The sequence below is a fragment of the Heptranchias perlo genome, chromosome 17 (assembly GCF_035084215.1).
Source record: "Heptranchias perlo isolate sHepPer1 chromosome 17, sHepPer1.hap1, whole genome shotgun sequence".
Lineage (NCBI taxonomy): Eukaryota > Metazoa > Chordata > Chondrichthyes > Hexanchiformes > Hexanchidae > Heptranchias > Heptranchias perlo.
The window spans coordinates 9,892,542-9,914,044 of record NC_090341.1 but is presented as its reverse complement, the minus strand read 5'-3'; the positions used below and the strand labels follow the sequence as shown (position 1 = coordinate 9,914,044).

At 39.6% G+C, this 21,503-nt stretch overlaps 1 protein-coding gene across 1 annotated transcript; it reads right to left on the bottom strand.

Moving 5' to 3' along the window:
* Positions 1-677: 677 nt before the first annotated feature.
* On the bottom strand, positions 678-21,022 carry emc3 (ER membrane protein complex subunit 3). The gene is made up of 8 exons (XM_067998450.1): positions 20,855-21,022; positions 17,173-17,230; positions 15,440-15,533; positions 13,528-13,632; positions 12,737-12,818; positions 10,635-10,714; positions 7,165-7,247; positions 678-5,894 (listed from the first exon to the last, which is right to left on the bottom strand). The coding sequence occupies exons 1-8, from the start codon at positions 21,007-21,009 to the stop codon at positions 5,766-5,768; spliced, it is 786 nt and encodes a 261-aa protein (XP_067854551.1). The 5' UTR covers positions 21,010-21,022; the 3' UTR covers positions 678-5,765.
* Between the last annotated feature and the right edge of the window lie 481 nt (positions 21,023-21,503).

Sequence of the window (21,503 nt, the reverse complement as noted above, 5' to 3'; positions counted from 1 at the left end):
TCATTAGCATCAAGTAACAGGATAGATACCAAACACCGATGTTGTCAAGCACTGCAATATAACTGAAATTGAGGCAACAATCAAAAAGGTCCAGTTGTGTTGGTCTGAACTCGTCGATTGCATGCCTGATTATAGAATTCCCAAAACCGTTTTCTACGGTGAGCTGCAGTCCGGATATCACAAGAGTTGGACAGATGAAATGCTGTAAAAGACACCCTAAAGGCCGCCTTAAAATCTTGCAATGTTAACCCAGACACCTGGGAAAACACAGCCTCCGACAGGCGTTACGTCCCCAAGGTCAGCGTGAATTGAGGTTGCGAGATCTGGCTGCCAAACACCTGGCACACAAGGTAATTCATTTACCTGCCTCATTTGGCTTTCAATGTGAAATGTGTACATTTGCGTCCAGGATTGGGCTTTTCTCCCATTAGCGCACCCACAACTGAGATTCACCCATCGATTCGATGAGCGACTTAATCAGTAAACCAATGCGCTGCACAACCAGGACTTTTTAAAACGTGTACCACTAGTCTTAGTTTTGGCAACCAAATGGTCGGTCGGAGAACAGTATTGACCACCAATATATCACTTGTTTATCCATTTCCATCAGTATTGTACAAAAACTGCATACTTCTTACCTTGAGGCCACCAGAAATAATCATGTCACACTTAAAAAGTATTCTTACTCAAAAACTTTATTAAACACAGATATTGAAAATAACATCTCATACAAAACTGCTTATTTGTCTGCAAAATAACACGCAGATAGCGTTATTAAATATGGGAACAACTTTTTACAGAGTGAATATAAAAAGAGTTGTAAACCAGACACTGAAAAAGGTCCAAAATTCATACAAGGATCAGTCGTGTTACAACAGAGTACACATTCAACCATGTAGGTTCCACAAGGACGGAACACTTTTCATGTCCTTTATCTTTGGGAAGGCCCTATAATTGAAGAGCACGCACAAGTTTAACAATATATTTGAAAAACGGGGTGTGATCTTGAATCCGTTCACAAAAGTTGCAGATTCACTACTGGAACAGCAGCTGACGTGGTGTTGTACCAACAGTAATTCTCAGCCATACAACAGAGTGAAATGAAGTGTGCTTCAGTAATATATTTGCATGCTCAAAAAAAACCTCCCTCTCCTGAAGGTGCTGACCTTTGCTGGGGTACAACAGCTGTCCTCTGGTACATTGCTAATGTGGCCATTCTTCATGTTTGAGCCTGGACAGTGAGCTATTCATAGTCTTTTTAGTTACTATAAAATGGTATCCACATGCACCTGAACAAATTTCCACCTTCAAACTCTAAGAAAACTTGGTTGAGTTTAAACTTTGCATTTGACCATTGACAAATTCCACCCAGATTTTAAGAAAGCTCAGTTTTGACTATCTTTCCTCTGAATTTGCCAAAGTTAGATTTCAGGACTATTTTTATTGGTTACTTTTAACAAGATAATAATGTAATCAGCAATTTAACAAAGAATTTCTACAACTCCAACTGACAAACTTCTTTGTGGGGATGGAAAAGAAATAAAACCCAATCAAACCGTAGACTTTCACGTGTACTCCCACTCCAGAAGGACTAATGCGAGTCACCTCAGCAACCTAAGTTATTTAAACAACACAAACCAGAAACAAAATAAAACAATGAAAATTCATTAAGTCTGTTAGTTAGCTATGGAAAATGAGTTATAAAATCTTAGGAGGTGTTTAGGAGCTCAAACAGAAACTACCAGGTGGCTGCAGCAATGCTCATGTTAATTGCAGTTAGTTTTAATACCATAGCTCAGTATTATTGTTGGTATTTACTTGAGCAAAAAAACACATCTACAGAGAAATCCCAATTACCCATACTGTATTAATACAGAAAGTACATTTAACCACCAATGCTACAGGCAACAGATCACAATCTTTTGTCACATTACTAATGCAACAATTACATCCACAGAATTCGTGGGATGGGTTTAAAAGTAGTTTCACAATGAAAGCTGCGAACCAAAGACATTGTTATTGCACACGTGTTTGAAAGTCAAGGAGGAGTGAGATTCTTAAATTGCAAAAAGGTTCAATAGGAGGCAGTCAGAAACGTCTCTACTGTTACTTACTCATAACACAAAGCATATGAATTATTAGACCACACCCAGTAACAGCTGTATAAATGTAATTTTTATAATAAACATCCAACTAAACATTAAAACTATAAAACAGTGGACATGAAACTAGTGTAAAACACCAATGATAAAGACAAGTTTTTGGTCAGCTTGAAGATGTCTCCTTTTTTGCTCCTGGGATGAAGTGGCAATAAACATCTTTTCACATGGTCAAAACTCACACATTTAAACTAAAGCACATTATTGAGCTGAGACAAGACGACACATTTTAACTGCAGATAACTAGATGCCATGTCAGGGAACTACAGGATTAAGATATTGCTGAGTATTCCAGGGAGGGTTTTTAAAAAAAAACTACAGATACAAAGTTAACCATTCAGCTCTTGGCCTTCCTATCAGAACTACTAAAACATGACGCTGGAGCAGCAAGAGATGCTGGAACGAAAGCTAAGCTCCGAAACTCCATGTTTCAGTATTGGAAATAGCAAGAAAAGGATAGCCCTGATCAGGACGCCAGCAACAGTATATAAGATTCTAATTAAGCCAAACCCAGTTTGCGAGTTACACTGCTATACAAGTTATTCTCAATTTTAAAAAGGAGTATTAACACCATGCATGAAATTTCACCGCAGAGCGAGTCAATGTACTTGGGCTGCTCTTGCTGATCATCTAATTGCCAGTTCAGAGAGAGATTGGTTGTCTGGGAAGACCAAAGAAACCTGGAATACAGGAGTTTGCCTCTTACCAAAAAGAATCCTACCGTCCCATTTTTGACCTACTCGTTAAGGAGGAGGCCACATGGTGCTTTCTGCATGCCTCTTGTTGCACTTTATGAAATTACTACTTTCATCTTAAGAATATCTGTGACACAGGTCCTGGATTCCATGAGACAGGGCAGGAAAGTAGAGGCCGACAGTACAAAATGATTCCCATTTACAGAACAGCTGCACAAGGTACAAGTGAGCAACTTTGTGCACTTGTGCTGGAATATATGGCACAACACAATGCTCAACTACAGCAAGATGCCATCCAAATTTGAGTATATTGCAAATTAAAGGAGATTTCAATTGGAATGTTAATGCATTGCTCCAATATGATTGTTACCAAAATGCACACAAACTTATCTGGCTGTGCACAGTCACAAGGTCACTAATGTAATGTCTACTGGCAATTAAGAAAAACACAAGGGACTTTCACCGTTCATACATGACTGCCAATAAATCTGGCAATAGCAAGCACTTATACAAGTAGCAAAAAAGTGGACCAAACAGCTTGCCCCAGTGGCTCAGTCTGCAAATGCATTGCCAGGTGCGATACTGAGCCATAATGCTCATTAATGCCACAGGTTCAATTGCTGGCATTAATCAAACTCGACTGTGGTAGTATAGAGGCATGATGTGCCTCAGCACCCCGATAGACTGAATGTGGGGGGTGGGGGAAAGAAAAGAATTGGGCTCAACTGTGATGCCTCCCAGCAATCGGCCAATAACCTGCCACCACTCACCCTCTGGGCTCAAAAGTGAAGAATGGCCACTGGAGGGCTAGCAGCATCTGCAAAACCATATCCAATTGTAAGTCAGGGAGAGGAAGGGAGGGAGGGCATCGAGAGAGAAAAAAAAATCAGTAAAGCAAAACCAAGGGTCAAGTGCAACATTTGTTACGAGTCAGACCAGAACGCACACAGATACTTCTATTTGTCAGATGGTTTCTATCTGAGGCATGACAGAAATCATTTCAGGGAGCAGATTGTTTACAAACTGAAATTATTAAATATATGAAAATAATGTTGGATTCATACTAAATTTGTCTAAATTTACATATTAGTTTTGGAAACAATGGGAACCCCATATTTCTGGTTTGGTCCAGATCCACCTCCATCCTAGGTCTGAGATCTAGACCAATTCAAAAATATGGAGAAAATGGGTGCAGACTTGACAGCTTAATCCCAAGTGCATTTGGAAAAAAAAACAATTTCTACCTTTAACCTCCTACTCAGTTTTCCCCCAATCTGAACTACCATGCAGGGAATTGCTGAATAAAAAACAAAGTCAAATACATTTATATTGCCATTTTTTTTCCCATTCCTCTTCAGAAAGAGTTAATTTCTCACTTGTTAGCATACAAATCCTTTCCCAATGCCCAGACTTTGCATGCAAGCTTTGATAGTGCAGGTCAGTGGGCTATTCCACCATAGAGTGAGTCACAGATTCATCCAAACCTGTCCATATCCAGTCTTACACAGATGCCTGTTTCCAGCATGGATTGCTAGATGGTGATAAGAAACAAGACCCTAGCTGATTTTCCCCTCCCTGAACGAAGACGGCAGAGACCAAGTTACATTTCCCCATTGCCACCATGGCTGAGACCAGCTAACCGCACAGGCTGGAACTGAACTTGGAACTTCCCTGTAGGGATGGCTCAGCTATTCACTGAGCTATATGGGATTACAGGATGATGGAAGGGTTAGGGGCAACAGCCAGTTTTCTCTCTATCTGTTCCTAGCATAAATGAGTAGTTTCATGTGTTAGAAGAAATACATATACAGAGTATGAGAACTTCAAACCGTGTCCTTACTAAACAGGATATTTCAAAATGTCTGAAGCAGAGTTCCAGAAAGGTTATATTTCCAAAGCAAAAATAAAGTGATGGTAATGTGTAATATCACGGGCAGTACTTCAACATTTGAACAGTCAAATTGTGACTTCCCTCTTTACACTACAAGAGTAATCAGCCATCTATGGGTTACCAATCCATGATGGCGATAAGATGTGAAATTACAGGAACAGAAAAGCCAAAAGGTGATGCACAATTACATTGATAGTACTGGTTATGCAAATCTGTGGATTTGATCTCTGTTTGACAACTCTAATTGCCGTTTCTTGTGGTAGTTCAATTTCTATGAGTTTGCAGGGTCAAGAAACCTTTAGTTTAAATTTTTTTAAAACCCAGCTATGTTGGATTAATTGGGGCTGTTATGCTGGACACAAAATGGTGGTTTGAGGAGATCGGGAAACCAAACTGTGCATTATGCAACACGCTACACTTGTAATTTTTCATTACATCAACCAAGATATCCACGCTATCCAAGGAAAAAAACTCAACTATTTACTCCAGTTCCCTCAGCATTAATAATACAAAAAAAAGGAACTCAATAGATGCCAAAATATAGACACAAGGTGAACATTAAATGCAGTTCACTTCTGAATTCCAACCAACGCAGGATAAACCCAATGCAACATACTGCAACACCAAGTGTTATCCAAAAAACACACAATTGCCTACATGAGAACAGTATTATTTTTCACACTTCTATGAACAAAAAGTGGGTTCAATACATTTGGTCAGACACCACGGACTTCTAACTTGCACTTTTATGGATGAATAGTGGGAGTCAATTCCTAGGGTGTAAGAAGAAACAATACAATCTATTCTTGTCTAGTGTCAATACAAGATACTGATTTACACTAATGCATTCCAAATTCACAGTAAAATATCAAGTTAGTGGTTTGTGTAACTTGAAGCTGTAATAAACATTTCTAATGCTTTCAAGTGAATTTTTAAGACTTCAGAAGAAATATCTCAGTCTTACTACAAACACAAGTTAAGGTAGCAGGAGGTTAATCGGGGGTCACTGGTTAAGGTGCCTCAGAACATCGATGTCTCCATCTCTTTGCTGAACATCCCTTCAAAATTAAGGTCCTTGGCCATGAGTTCCTCTTCAACTTCTTCTAAGGCCCACTGATGATCTGTGATTTCCAAAGCTTCCCATTCAGCCTACAGAATAAAAACCATGAACCACATAAAATTGAGTATTCATTTTTTTGCCCTTCATCTTTAGACTACTAATTGCCTGATTTATTCCAACTTGCATTCAAGTTTTTCTTCCCCATCAATTTTCTCCCTCCTCTTCTTAAAAGTACTCATTCATACTGAGGTACAGTCTCAGTGGCATCAGATGCCTCCAGCATTCCACGTGGCCATTCTTCACGTACAAGCCTACAAGTTAGGTGTTGGCAAGCTGCTTGAATGTGGAGAACATCATAACTGAGCCCAATCCTGTTCTCACTGTCCACACATGCACACTTTTCAGCAGAAGTCACCGGATAGTAATCAGGAGCAGGAACCACTGTCCCAGGAGTTCTGCGGCTAAACGTAGTCTCCCCCAACGGAGATCAACTAACTTAGCACAGACTAGGGATCGATCCTGGGGACTTTCTGGTCTGGATGATTCAGTGTGGTGCATTTGAACATGAGGTCATCAGGACCAATGTTCAATAAATTATTTTTTCAGTCAGTTAGTCAGAGCTTCCGACATTGGGGAACGTCAAGCTACACAGAAGCAGACAATATGGGTAGATTGCAGTCATGTTCTAGGAAGAATGCTTTACTCACTGAAAGCCCTGTGCCATCAATCATTGCCTCACAAACTTCTACTCATCGAGTATTTCCTGCCACAGATGCTGCTACAACTCATGTACCACATTTGTCACTTCTAGTGAAGATTCAATTTTGTGCCGTCATCTCTCAATAGATCATGGCATGTTAGTGGCACTGTGATGCAGCACATTCATGGTTTGGGGAAGTGCGAAGTGATTGCAAAGAAAATCTTTGCAGAGAGCGATCACCACAGCCCATTCTCACAAAGGTCGTATGGCTCAAAAATGGCATTGTTGCAGGGCTGGCAATAAATCTCCTGCTCACCGTTTCAGTAAGATGGAAGATTCATCAGAATAAAGTTACAAACAAAAACTCTCCTAAAATGTGAAGTTTCTAAAAAAAAAAGTGATTTTGCATTTTCCCTTCTTCCCCAGTGGAGGACCACTACCTCTTCCTAGATTCTGCCAATACCATTCAAATTAGCAGTTAATGGGGTTCAGGATAACTGATCAATCAGTTTTCTTTTCCTTCCTGTGGGGAAGTGCAACATCATGAAAGAGAAAGGATATTATAGAAATTAAATACTTCGGGTAATATTAGAGGGACTGTAATGGGATATTTCCAATGCTATAGAATATATAATTAAAATGCACATGATATGGCATACCTTAAAAGCTTTATTTGTATCGGGAGGCATCGCCATTGCAGCTCCCGTCATCTGTTCTTGCATAACACGAGACTGGTCTGCAGCTACAAAAAGAGGTAAAGCGGATCATTTGAATTCACTGAATTAGATGTCAAAGTGGGAAAAAAAAACCAGGCCAAACCACTTAAAAAGTCTGATAAAGGCAAATGTTAACCATGTATGGGTTTTTCTCCATTCATTTCAGAAACACATTCTTGCATTTGGTGAGCTGTTCTAAACAAACGTGGTTTACTTTTCAGGTGCAATGAGTCTCTCAATCAATGAGATGCTTTCAGAATCAATTTATTTCTTGAAGCAACAACAATAAAAATGCACTGGAAAAACTGGCAACCAGTGTAAAAAGTAAACATAAGTTATATCTCTCTAAAAATAAAACTGTAATCCTTGTTAAATTATCAACCCACATAGTAGGTACAGTACAGGAGGCGGCTATTTGGCCCATCATGCCTGTGCTGGGTCTTTGAAAGAGCTAGCCAATTTGTCCCACTTCCCTGCTCTTTCCCCATAGTCCTGTAAATTTTTTCCCTTCAAGTATTTATCCAATTCCCTTTTGAAAGTTACTATTGAATCTGCTTCCACCACCCTTTTCAGTCAGTGCATTCCAGGTCATCACAACTCGCTGCGTAAAATAGTATTTCCTCGTGTTGCCTCTGGCTCTTTTGCCGATCACCTTAAATCTGTGTCCGCTGGTTACCGACCCTTCTGCCATTGGAAACAGTATCTCCTTATTTACTGTCAAAACCATTCATGATTTTGAACACCTCTATCAAATCTCCCCTTAACCTTCTCTGTTCTGAAAGGAGAACAACTCCAGCTACATCCAGAACACAAATAAAAAGATTAATTGGCTATCTTTCTCAATATGATTATGACTTATACCCAAGTTCAAGGTTGTGTCTCCACCCCTCTAACACAAGTTAGAGGTTAAACATAAAATTACTGTTCTACATTTTATCAGCTGCTTCATTATTTTTCCACCTGGTACAATTTCCAACCTACCAACAACCCATCACTCCCTTCCGGACATGTGGGCAAATAGTTTGCCAATGCCAATTGCTGATGCAAGGTACTATTGCTTGTTGACTGAGCCACCAATTTTCTATCTCATTTTCTACCCCAACTCTGGATGGTCTTGTTAAGGTTGGAAATTCACAGTTTATTCAAATACACATTTTATCATTCTGCAGCATAAATGTTATGCCACTATTTTAGAATAGTCTAACTGGCATGTGGTTAAAAAGTAATACACAATTATATAACCAGTTTCTATTTTCCTCCCCAATTTTATCCCTTCCTCAAGCCACTCATGTTGTTTTAAAGGTGTCAGTGACAATCTGGTACTTAATCAAAATCATGAGGCTAAATAGTGACTGTTAGCTGGCTACTTTATCATGGACAGGGGCACCACAGCCAAGTCTCGTCCTGTTCTCACAACATCCACATACTTTGCTGCTGATCTGTGATCAGGAGCAGGAACCATGCCTAATTTTTCCCTTATCAGAGTTATTGATGTGGATTAGTCCAATTACTGCCACCCCAAATCAGCAAACTCAGCAGAGGTCAAACCTAAGCCACACCAGGAGTAACAAGATCAGAGTCATGAGGCCAGGGCAACTACCTGTCCTCTTCATTCCAAAAATGGCACATGGTTAAAACAGATCAAAGGGGTGAGAAATAATACACCATCCTCATCACTTCCTCAGCCTTCACTTTGATTTGACATTACAGCCCAGAGTATTGCCTCCCCATAGAGTAGATCACATTAAGTTTACATCAGATGTTCTGAACTGAATATGATCTTTGTGAGATTTCCACCGATCGTGTCCAAATGTACTAAGTGGCATTGAATTACCAGCCCCAACTTATGCAAGTTGCTTTCTCCCTTCATCCTCAAAACAGGAGATACAAATCAGCCATTTCTACCAGCTGGATGCTTGTTCCCTCCAACACATAAGTTAGAGTCTTCAACAAAAATAATTAGCACCATTAGTATACACCTGCATCTTCTATACTCATCCATCCTTTAGATGAGACGTTCAAGTGGACACCAAAGATCCATGGCACTATTTCAAGGGCAGGGAGTTCTCCTGATGGTTACTGTTGACGAAGACATCAACCCACACTACCAAATACAGATTAACTGCCAATTGTTTACTGTTGTTTACAAGACCTTGCTGTGCACAAAACAGCCACTGTGTTTTGCCTACTTGATACCTCCAAGTAGTTAACGATGTGAAAGATTTCAGGACATTTCTAAAAGACATGATAATGTGCTGTATAAATTCATCTTTATTTTACTCGTTTTTTTTTGGTAAATACACTGCAAAGGATCAATGACTTTTAAAAAAATAAATAAAATAGTACCATCAACCAGTCTATTTTTCTCTTCCTTCTCACTTTGAAATATGTTTTGGTACCAGCTTTAGGAGACTGTGCATTCAGACGAGGGAACACCTGCCAGCTTCAGTCTCCACAGGCTGTTGGCAAAACACATTAAAGAGTCCTGGTTTTCAGAGACTACCAGAGAACATAGAAAATAGTTCTCTAATCAACTAGTTTAAAGTTTCAAAACTGTAATTGAATATTGTACCATGTACTTGTTCAAAATCTAAAAGAAAAAAAAACAGCATTTATATATCTTTTCACATTCCTGAGTGTGCAATGAACTACTTTGAAGCAGAGTGATTTATGTAAGCAAACATGGCACCCAATTAAATACAGCAAGATCCCATGAATAGCAATTGGATGAATGACCAATTAACTTTTTGGTTGAGGGAGGAATGTTGCCTAAGGCATTGGGGAACTCCATGCTTTCCTTCAAATGGTGCCATTGGATCCTCAGCACCCTCCTGACTAAAGCACAATAGCTGAATTGTGATGCATTAAAAGGCTTGAACACAACTTAGAGAGTCTGATAAAGTCAAAGAGCTCAGTTTATGAAGCCTTTAGAACTAAGTTGTGTTACAGCCTATAGCTCACTCAAACCCAACTGTTCTTTTTGGTTATCTATTCCTAGTGTTAGAGTCTGTTATTGCCTGAAGGGGTTGAGGAGTCTCTTGGGACACAGTCTTTAAAACACAATTTGAGTTTTGAAAAGTTGCAGCAGGAAGACTTACTGTTTTGTACTAAATTCCCCTCAATAAGGCAATCAAAGACACTATAAATAGCGCATGCTTAATTTCAGACTCTCTCTCCTTCTTCCCACCCATATCCAAGTAAAACGTGAGTATTTTTATTTGTTGCTCCTTATGGATTATCCAATCTCAAAATGGTGTAGATGTAACGAGTCACTAGATGTGTAGATCAGCAAGGCTTAATATTTCTTTCTTGTGGGAAAGTGTCTCACTTCTGCTCCTTGCTCTTTTCCCCACCCCAAATGCACAATATGCACCATCAAAACATAATGACTAAGTGTTTAAGTCACTGTTTACCATTATCTTGTCCCAGGAGTAAGGAATACATGCTTCGGAGTCCAAACACATTCAAGAAGTACCAAGATGCAGAGCTCACCCTAAGTAAAAACAAAAAACAATGTAATTAGTTTGAAAGGAATGGAAAACCTGTTAAAAGCAAATGTGACAACGTTCCTCCGCCCTACTCAACTTTGTATACCTCTTGCTGCACCAGACATCCTCTTCCAGTCAATGTGCTGAGTGTTCGAACATCATGAAAGCATCCCCAGTTATGTATTTTTTCCTTATATCTTGCTTCTAGATTGTGCTCCACCTAGCAGCAATAACACCTGATCGAACTTACCCAACCAAAATCAAACAATGTGATTCATGTTTTTTCTATTTTTTTTTCTTCCAATTTCCCCATATATTATTTCCCTACAGACTCTTCACCTAAAAAGGCAGATCATGTTAGAGTATGGTTCCATGGGCAGTAATTACTGGCTGTACTTTACCTGCGAACCTGCACAGTGACAATTACAGTCCAGGTATTAACCTGGTACAGCTTACTGCTACACCAAGAAGTGGAGTAAGCTGCTGGTGTTTGACAATTTTTAACAAAGCGGTATATTGTATCGTCATCCGTCTAGACTTTGATTAAGGACTACAATTCTATCACAACAGATGCACTAAGAGAGCCCATCACCTCTACAGATTTTAGGAGGAAATTCCAAAAATCATCAGGGTAATGAACAAAGGATTGGCCTCTGATGGAGGAGTGGATGGTGTTGTATGGAACCAAAGGCTAGAAAGTGCTACTGGTAAAGGTGGGTTGTAACCATGGAAGGATCTGAAAAGGAGGTCCCTGGAGTCAACATAATGGAAGAAAGTGCAGCTTGGCAAGATCACATATCCTCTGCTCAGAATTATTCATATTGTAACTGGTGGGTTCCAAGCTACCCTTTCACAAATGAACAACCTACTACTGCAAAGATGAGGAGAAACTTCTTCACTCAGAGGGTGGTAGGTCTGTGGAATTTGCTGCCCCAGGAAGCTGTGGAAGCTACATCATTAGATAAATTTAAAACAGAAATAGACAGTTTCCTAGAAGTAAAGGGAATTAGGGGTTATGGGGAGCGGGCAGGAAATTGGACATGAAGCTGAGTTCGGATCGGTCAATGCCCTGTGGGTGGCGGAGAGGGCCCAGGGGCTATGTGGCCGGGTCCTGCTCCGACTTCTTGTGTTCTTTAGATTTGTGGTTGGGATCAGATCAGCCATGATCTTATTGAATGGCGGAGCAGGCTCGAGGGGCCGATTGGCCTACTCCTGCTCCAATTTCTTATGTTCTTATGTTCTTATGTTCTAAAGAAAGGAGGGTTGATGGAAGGTGAGGGGGGTGAAGTATTAAAAACTACATTCTACTTCACCCTGAACAAATATGACAGCCCTGGGGTCAAAGACATATTGTGCATGCTCTTGGAGGATTAGCAATGTGTCAGAGAAAAAAAAACACAATTGGAAGGCGTACAAGAAATAGACGCTGTGCCATTTTTAAAAAAAATCACAAATGAAAAGAAAGGAATCTTTAATAGAAAACTCATGAGGATTTGAGAGAGTTTTCAATGACCTAAATGATCTAGTTTCCATTTAAAAATCAATAGACCTACTGAATTTTCAGTAGACTTGGGAGTCTCAAGAGTTTTATGACCCCGACTTACAGCCTTTGTCAATGCCTACCCTGCTTTAATGGATGTTTAAAGTGGTACTGAATAGGTCGAAAGGCTATCAGTCAGAAATAATTATGATCCCTATGGCAGGGACCATCCATTGGAAAAAGGGGGCATTTTAAGGCACCATTTTCTTATTTATTTCTTTTTATTCTTGGTTTCACCATTAGTAGCCATTTCTTCAGACATTGTGCCCAGACTTCTGCAACTCCCTTCCAACTTTTAGAAGGCTTCTAAAAGTTACATACAGCCTCTCTAAAATTCAGTTTCTCCTCCCCCCCCCACCCCACCCCAACCTCTCCTGCTTGCTTTTGGTGCATCATATCTGTAACATGCACTAAAGGGATGAGTACTGATGGGCCAAATACCCTTTTTTGATCTTTTGACTTTTCTTATGTGTACTTTCCAACATACCAGGAAGCATCCAGTGAGAGCAGCTCAATTCCCTGCTGTAACATAGGCTTAAAACGCAGCGTCAGAGGAAATGGAACCTTGGCTAAAGGGAAAAGAAAGTGCTTTAGTATTTGTAAAAACATTCTTTCCTCAATTTCCTGAACACAATTAACATTTGGACTATGTGAAGATGTGTTTCTAGTACCATTTAGACCTGCAGATTTGCTTTGTATTAATAAATCAGAACAACAAAATGAATACCACCGAGACAGTATAATGGAATGAAATCAGCTGAAAGAGCTGTACTAACACTTCAACATTGCAGACATGTTAGGGAAAATGTGGATTAAAGTCAAGAAGATCAGAGGGAAAGTTAATGTGGTCCCTTCTCTAGCATCTCCTGTAAACCAGCAAAGACATTAGAGAAATCGAGTCCAGAGGTGATAAAAGCATGGATGAGGGTTTCAGTGCTGGAGGGCTTAAGTAGAGATGGAAGCAGGCAATGTTGTGAAGGTTGGAATAAGTGGTCTTGGTGTTGGATGGGAAGTGGAGTTTGAAGATCAACTCTGAGTTAAAGAGGGTGCCAAGATTTTGCATGTTCTGGGTCGAGTGATTGAGTCATTACATGGGAAGACAGAAGCCATAAATTGCATTCCCTATGTTCAGTTGGAGGAAATTGTTTTACTGTTTCTGGTGAAAAGGAGCAGGTCACCTCCTTGCAGTTGATGTTTGTCCAAGAACAGAAAGAATCAATTTATATACAGTATATTAACAATTAAATTTAATTTCTATTCTTCTAGTGTGTTACTTACTGGTAACAAAACCAGAAAAGGTCCAGTTGATCCAGCCACCAATGAGAATCATGGGAAGCACATTGGTCACATTGCCCTTCATCATATCCATCACCATGGTGGGGTCTGGAAATATGAAATTGGGAAAAATCACTAGGTTTCAGTTTCATCTCCTTTATCATAAGCAATGCAAGAACTCTTGTTCAGACACAATTTCTACCACATTTATTAGACATATTGTTATACCTTAGATCAGCCTGTTAAGCAGCAAATTGTTTTCCCTTAAGATACAAAAATAGGAAGAAAGAAAATCAGATGTGAAATTCCGACTATCATGCACCGGTCCTTGGCTGAAGGAAGTAGACAGATGGTCAGACATTTTCCTAATTCCAACCAGTCACTAGGAGGTGCATATAAGCATACCGGGCTGATTAACGTTCAGATTTTGCATTTTCTGGGGTGGCAGCGGGGAAAGAGAATGGACCTCGCCTTCATTCACTTTTCCTTTCTCTATCGCCTTCAACAGATCAGCTAAAATTGATAACTTAGTGTGGGAAACAATGGGCATGAACCAACATCCTACAATTCCACATTGTAATGTGATACATTAACATGCTGCACCAATCTGCCCCATTATAAGTCCACACATGTCAATCCAGTTGTAATAAGTTACAGAAAACAAACATGTCTTGTGTTTTTACCAACAGGAGAACACTGCATATCTGGGGAGGGTGGGAGGGACTCCAAATCATTGCCCACGGTCCCTGCTACAACAAACCTTTGTTCACAGACCATGGAGTGCCTGCTTTGTCGTCATCTTGACTGAAGGCAACAAAGGTATCTTGCAGGGTAAGGAGGTGCAGGTTGAAATTAAATTTCCTGTAAATATTCCTGATTAACAACTAAAGTGCCAGCAGATTACTTTCTTTAAAAAGGTTATGTGCATTTGACTGAATGGAGATAAATGTACAATGATCAGACTCTTACAACTGCCTATGTTACTGTGTTTATTCTTTAAAACTGATGACAGGCTGCCCAGGAAGAGAAATCTTGTGTAGAACTCTCTCTGACACAACATCATGAAGTTCCACTCCTGTGACTTCATGAACCAGGGTTCAATAAAAACAGAAAATGCTGGAAATACAAAGCAGGTCCATCAGCATCTACAAAGAGGAGAGAAAAAAAAACAGGTTGAATGTGTAAAGTGTAGCCTTTTTGTCAGAACCGGGTTTACATCTGAATTGTTAAAGCTATCTTTCAAAATGCTGATGGACTTGCTGCTTAAAATTGACAGTTTTGGTCCACCCCTATAAATCAGGATGATTTAGGTGAAATACCACATTGGAGTGCCAATGCATTGTCATCACAAAGTGGTGAGATATGGGTTATCTCCAAAGAACAAAAAAAAATCGAAGTAATGATAGAAACGTATGCTGCAATAACATCGTGAGGTCCAAAGTACACAGCAAATTGGAAAACTTCAGTGACAACCTGACCACATGATCCAATTTTAACTTGATTGCTTTTGGATTCTTCAACCAGCTGATCCATGAATATTTGTTAATGCTCCAAATTTAGTAAGAGAAGAAAGAACTTGCATTTATATAATGCCTTAGGACGTTCCAAAGGACTTCATCACTGAATTACTTTTGAAGTGCAGTCGTCGTTGTTGTTGTTGTTATGTAGGCAACGTGGTAGCTTAATTTGCACACAAGGTTCCACAAACTGAAATGAGATAAAAGTGACCAAATGATCTATTTTTTGGTTACGTTGTTTGAGGGATAAATGTTGGCCCAAGACACTGGGGGAGCTCCCCTGCTCTTCTTTGAATACAACCACCGGATCTTTTACGTTCACCTCGGTTTAGGGTCTCGTACAAATGACAGATTATATATCCCCTACACATCTTATAATCAGAAAAAAAAAACATTACCGGTCATGGGGGAGGGTGGAACAACTTTTCTTTTGGTCTTCTTGAAAAATCCATCATCAGGGTTGTTAAAATAATACTTCCGTGTTAGGAAGGACTGTAATGTTAAAAATAGGGAAACAGGTCAAAACGAATAGAATTTAAATATGTTGCAACTTCACCATGAGGAAAAAAATAACTGTGGGTTAGAAATATACAGAATGAAATCCAATCATATTTGGATAATTACATAAATGTATTATTTTTGAACTATCTAGAATGCAAAAATATTTTTTAAAAATTCTCCATTGGCCAAGGTCCCAACACCATCTGAGGAGAGATTGGGTCGACTAGGCCTATATTCACTAGAGTTTAGAAGAATGAGAGCTGATCTCATCGAAACATATAAAATTCTAACAGGACTAGACACACTAGATGCAGGGAGGATGTTGCGGATGGCTGGGGAGTCCAGAACCAGGGGTCACAGTCTCAGGATATGGGGTATGCCATTTAGAACCGAGATGAGGAGAAATTTCTTCACTCACAGGGTGGTGAACCTGTGGAATTCTCCACCACAGCAGGCAGTGGTGGCCAAGTCATTAGATGAATTCAAGAAAGAGATAGATATATTTCTTAATGCTACAGGGATCAAGGGATATGGGGAAAAAGCGGGAACAGGGTACTGAGTTAGACGATCAGCCATGATCATTTTGAATGGCGGAGCAGGCCCAAAGGGCCGAATGGCCTACTCTTGCTCCTATTTTCTATGTATCTATATTCTATTGGTGGAAGGCCCCATAAAAGGTACTTGCCCAGGTTCGGGGGAAGGTGAAAGTGCAAGCCATGCATACCAAGTTTTGAGCACCTTCAAGTGGCCAGCTACAGATCAGCACTGGTCGGAAAGTAAGACCAGGTCACCCGTTTGCCTTACCAGCCAGGGAGCACAAATAAGCAGGATCATTTACTAGCTTTGATTGCTATTCATCCCAGCCCTGTTGAGAGTGTGCATGTATGGACATTGGGCAAGAACAGGATAGCCATGTACATTAAGATGCCAAGATCAATCCCTAGCCCTTGCTGGGTTAACCTACTTCAACTGTAACAGCAGTGAGGGGGCCCCGACAATGGGCCTCAGCATTCCATAGACTACAGAATGAGAAAATGGCCAGACTTCCTGCTCCTGATCACTATCTTGTGACCCATACTGCAAGTTCAAGTACGTGGATGTTAAATGGGAACAATATGGTGCTTAGCTGCGATCAAACAGCCTGCCAATACTCAATGTCCATGTCAAGAATGACAACTTGGATTAGTTACTGGAGTGCAGTTGCCACCTCTAGAACCATATCCTAGCACAAGTTACTGCATTCAAAGTCACCTTTTTCTCTAGTTTTTTTGCCTGTCATTAGAAAGGGAGAAGAATCTGAAATGTTCAAATTTTTGAACCAAAAGAGAACATTACAGATGACCATACTGAAACTTATGAAAAACTGATGCCTTGGGCCTCTCTCATCCTCCTCCTAGTAATGGATCAAAAGCAGCAGACCTTCCAGACTGCAGAGTGGTACATGGTCCAGGAAATAAAATCAGGTGGTTAAGCCAACAGTCTTTCCAGCACTTTGTGCCACTCAGTTTAACAATGAACTACATTGGCTCAAGCCCACAAACTAGTTGACCATCAACATTCTTGTCTGAGGGCTAACAAGTTATTTTATGGGGATAAGGAGAGAAGTTAAGAGTGATATATATAATTTTACCTGTTTTGGAATATATTTGCCATTTTCTCTCAGAATTCTACTTCTGATCAGAACTTGGCTGCAAAAGAAAACAAAATCAATGATACTTTAGCAGACTGTACAGTAAATGCAATGGAAAGAGAAGAAATACCAGACGGGCTGCAATGTCAACATTTTCACCAGTGGTTTGATAATCTCCTTCGAAACTGGTGAGTTTTGTCCTTATTTCACATGGCCAAGTGCCAACACAGTATTTCAGTTAATCACTAAGTTATTAAAACAACTATTTCTCGTTTCTAGTTTTTTTTATATATCCACATCAAAACAATTTGACTACAACATCAGAAATGCATGCAGCAGGTGAAGCTTACACACTAAAAAACAATGGTGTGTAAAAAAAAGTGATTGGTTTTGGGAGACACCCTGGGTACAGTGAGGAATAAGCTTATTAACCTTTTTATACTGTCATTCCAATTCTTTTCAGTTGGCACAGACTCCATCCAGTGGGTATTTTATGCAACTACTTCATTTTTTTGCACCACCTCTCATTTGAGAGCATAATTGTTTTGAAAATCTATGCTGCTGTTTGATTCGCATATTTACTGTCACAATTTATTTCCCTTTAACTATTAGATTTTTGGTTTTTTTTCTATCCCTCTTTAAATCTTTCAGCTTTCGTATTTTGATTACTCTCAAGGGAAGTCAAATTCCCTACGGGAGCATTGTCATCAGCCCTGGAGATCTAAGTTTAAGCTTTCAGTCATATGCTCAGGATAACAAACAGAAAATGTTTCTGTCAATTACCTGCCTCCACAGGATTTTCTTCTATGAAAAGCGATAGCACTTCAACATCAGATCGTGTTTCAAACTTTTGACTATCAAGTGAATTTATTTAAAAACAGATAAACAAGGAAATAAACCACAATATTCTCTTCATTAGCTCCTCAAAAGGAAAACAAATGCACACAATCTCCATATTAATTACAACCTGAACACCTGAAACATGAATTCGTCAGTTCTCTCTACAGATGGACCTGCTGAGTGTTTCCACCATTTTCCTTTTTTTCAGCATCTGCAGTGTTTTTCCTTTTGTCCGAACTGAGCAATTTCACTTGCTTATTAATTTGGATTAATGCCTGGATCTGCTTGCTACTGTATAGGATGTAATTGAAACAAATGGAGGGAGCATGATACTACTGCTTACTTTTCAATACATTTATTTTACTTTACATAAGAAATGAACTATAACTTCTTTGGCCCAATTTTAAATGTATTCCTTCACTATTCCTAGAAGTAAAGGGAATTAGGGGTTACGGGGAGCGGGCAGGAAATTGGACATGAATTTAGATTTGAGGTTAGGATCAGATCAGCCATGATCTTATTGAATGGCGGAGCAGGCTCGAGGGGCCGATTGGCCTACTCCTGCTCCTATTTCTTATGTTCTTATGTTATGTTCCCTGGATAAAAGGGATAGACAAATTATCTCAACTTAGCTGTTTGCCACTGTTGCACCTTATAGTGAAGAAATGAATCCAGTAAATCAATTTTAAAAAAAGTAAAGCTAGTTTTTGGTAGGAGCTGAATAAGATGGTTTTGATCTTCAGATGGAGGCAGTTTGGGCTCACCTAATCCTGTCAAGCTATCTGACAATTCACAGAGGTGGTCACAGAGTCAAGAGTGATGGTGGAGTGATACTGCTTGGTGTCATCAGCAAACATGTGGAAATGGGCCCAAACCGTAGATAACGTCATCAAGCAACAAAGTGAAAACAAGGATATTGGGCGGGGCAAGGATGAAGGTCAGAAGCAAAAGGTGGTGATAAGAGGCGCAGCTATTGCTGCAGATGTGCTGACTATGTTATGATAGGGGCACCAAGGCCAATTATAGTATCCCTACTGAGTTCAGCTAAACCAGTACAGACCAAACACCCTGGTAACTTCATGGTTTGTATGTCTGAGTTATATACCAGGCAGTGTATTTACTAACTAAGCCATCAGGGGAACTTGTTCAATAATATCTGGATATTTATCCAGACAGTGAAAATATAACATCTGTCATCTTATTTTTTTTAAAAAACAGATTTAATTTTTTTAAACCATTAGGTCAGCCTAGTTCTAAAATATACAGGAAAAACTGCTTTTACAAAATATGGAAAACTTGTAGATACTGTGGAAAACTTTTTTTTTTTTAAATCACCCGTTAAATGTGCCCATAGATTGTATGTTTGACACTTTCTAAACAAGCTACCAGTAAATACTGGACAAGAATATTTCAATAATTATGGCATATTACTATTGCAGCAGATGGCACTGGGTCACCAAACACCTGTGCTGCCAAATACCAGTGCCAGGAGGTGATAGAATACCAGTCACCACCTCTTCGTCCCACTCTTTATAGTATTGAGTGGAAGCTAGGCTCTTCTGCATAAGAAATGGGGTGGAATTAAAAATAAGTAATTTAACCAGAGCACACATCATCCCAGATGACCCTTGTACACTTTATAGCTGGTTACAGAATAGCACCGACAGGTGTGGTTCCCTTTAAATTGAGGAATGGTCTGTTTCTTGGATAAACCCAAATAGGGAGAAAAATATTAAAATGACAGCAGAGGGAGGAGAGGAAACACTGCAGATTATGTGGCTAAATCTGCAATCACAACATGACAAACCGTTAGTACCATGCTACGGTCAAGGTTATGGACAATGGAGCCAGCCCATCCCAGTTCAAAGACAAAATAAAACCCCAACATACAACCGTAGTACATTTATACATTAACAAAAATTTGAGGGAGTTTGTTAAGTTTATCAAATCTTGGGGCCAAAAAGTACCAAAAACATAAGGAGGGCCAAGTTACCTAGGGAAAGCTTTAAGCCCCCAGAAATCTTGGATGATAACAGGTTCTGTATTTATTTTGTTCATAAATGAAACTATACCAGCAAATTAAGTACAAATTGTATATGTATATTAAAATTATAGCTGATTCTTGAGAAATTAGGCTGTCCTGTCATAAGTCTGTCATCACCATTTTTTAAAATGGATTTTTAAAACAAAACATGTTACCCACACCATTCTATCAATGTGGAGCACAAACAACTAGCTCAATTTGTACTGTTCTCTCAACACAATAACAAATTTGGTATAGCTATAAAGTATCTTACAAAGTAGAGGGTCATTAGAAGCAAGCGGAACCCCAAACACGGTGGTGTATGACTCCAGCCAGTCACAATACCGATTTGCTTTTGTCACCTAAGCATACACAACACATTCAAAGTTCATCTCTTAGCCCTTCTATTGTGCATACTGTGTGTAGAACTCCTCCTTTGTACACGACAAATGGGAACAGCTCGTGGGAGCTCTCAGGCTGAACCAGCCTAAAATAAACTGTGCTTTAATTGTTGAAAATCTGGATCTCTAGGGAGCAGACTCTCCCTTCACTTCAACCCCTTCACAGATTCTGTATATTAATGATATTCAAAGGCCAGAAATGAGAGATTACAAATAAAACCCATAAAACATATTTAAAGAATTAAAAAATGCAAACGCTACAACGTTCAAACTAATTCACAAAAAAAAGTTACCAAAATAAAACCAGAAAAACAATTAAACGTTTATTATTTGACAATCAGTCAAGAGCTTCTGGCAAAGAAGATGGTCTCCATGGTGATGAGGCAGGTTATTATTTGTCTAAAAGTAATTCCTCTACCTGTCGGAAACCTGCTCCTCTGTGAGTTTTTTATCGCTCTGTAAGAGAATGGAGATGTAATGCCTGATCAGACCCACGAAGAAAGTGATGAAGACGATGGGCAACACCACCCAGAGCCTGATATTGGAGTCCAACAACAGCTCAGGCTCCGCCATCTTTCTGTCGGAAATGACGTCTCCCCCCCGCCCCACGCATAAATTAAAATTACGTAACATCTCTGACGTAGGCAATGTGCATGCACGTGACCAGCGTTAAAGCTGCAGTTCATCATTTAAGTTACTGTTTCCCCCCCACACAATGATGAATGATGTTTAGTTCAGCGTGCGCTCTGATAAGAGTTTCATGTCGCAGGGTAGTTAATAGCTGTATTACTTTGCCATAAAACAATATCACGATTATCACCTGCCCCTTTAAAGGTTAACAAGTTAAAACTTTTACACGAGTTTAGCGAAATGCTGACCCTTTTTGGATGAAGACAGTTGCTTGTTAAGCCAAACTAAACGAGGAGACCGATGCACAAAGCGAACTGCTGGAAATCTGAAACAAAAAACTGTTGGAAAAACTCAGCTGGTGTTCTGATGAAGCCTCCGACTCCTGGAATATCAACTTGTCTGTTCTTTCTACAGATGCTACCCCGAGCTTTTCCAAC

Bases quoted from the DNA above. Each gene is read 5' to 3' on its own strand.
- emc3 (XM_067998450.1), bottom strand. From the start codon at position 21,009: ATGGCGGAGCCTGAGCTGTTGTTGGACTCCAATATCAGGCTCTGGGTG. The intron at 13,633-15,439 runs GTAATGTTTTTT...TCATATTTCCAG, and splicing joins TCCACCCTCCCCCATGACCG to ACCCCACCATGGTGATGGAT. The intron at 5,895-7,164 runs GTATGCCATATC...TTTATTCTGTAG, and splicing joins ATACAAATAAAGCTTTTAAG to GCTGAATGGGAAGCTTTGGA.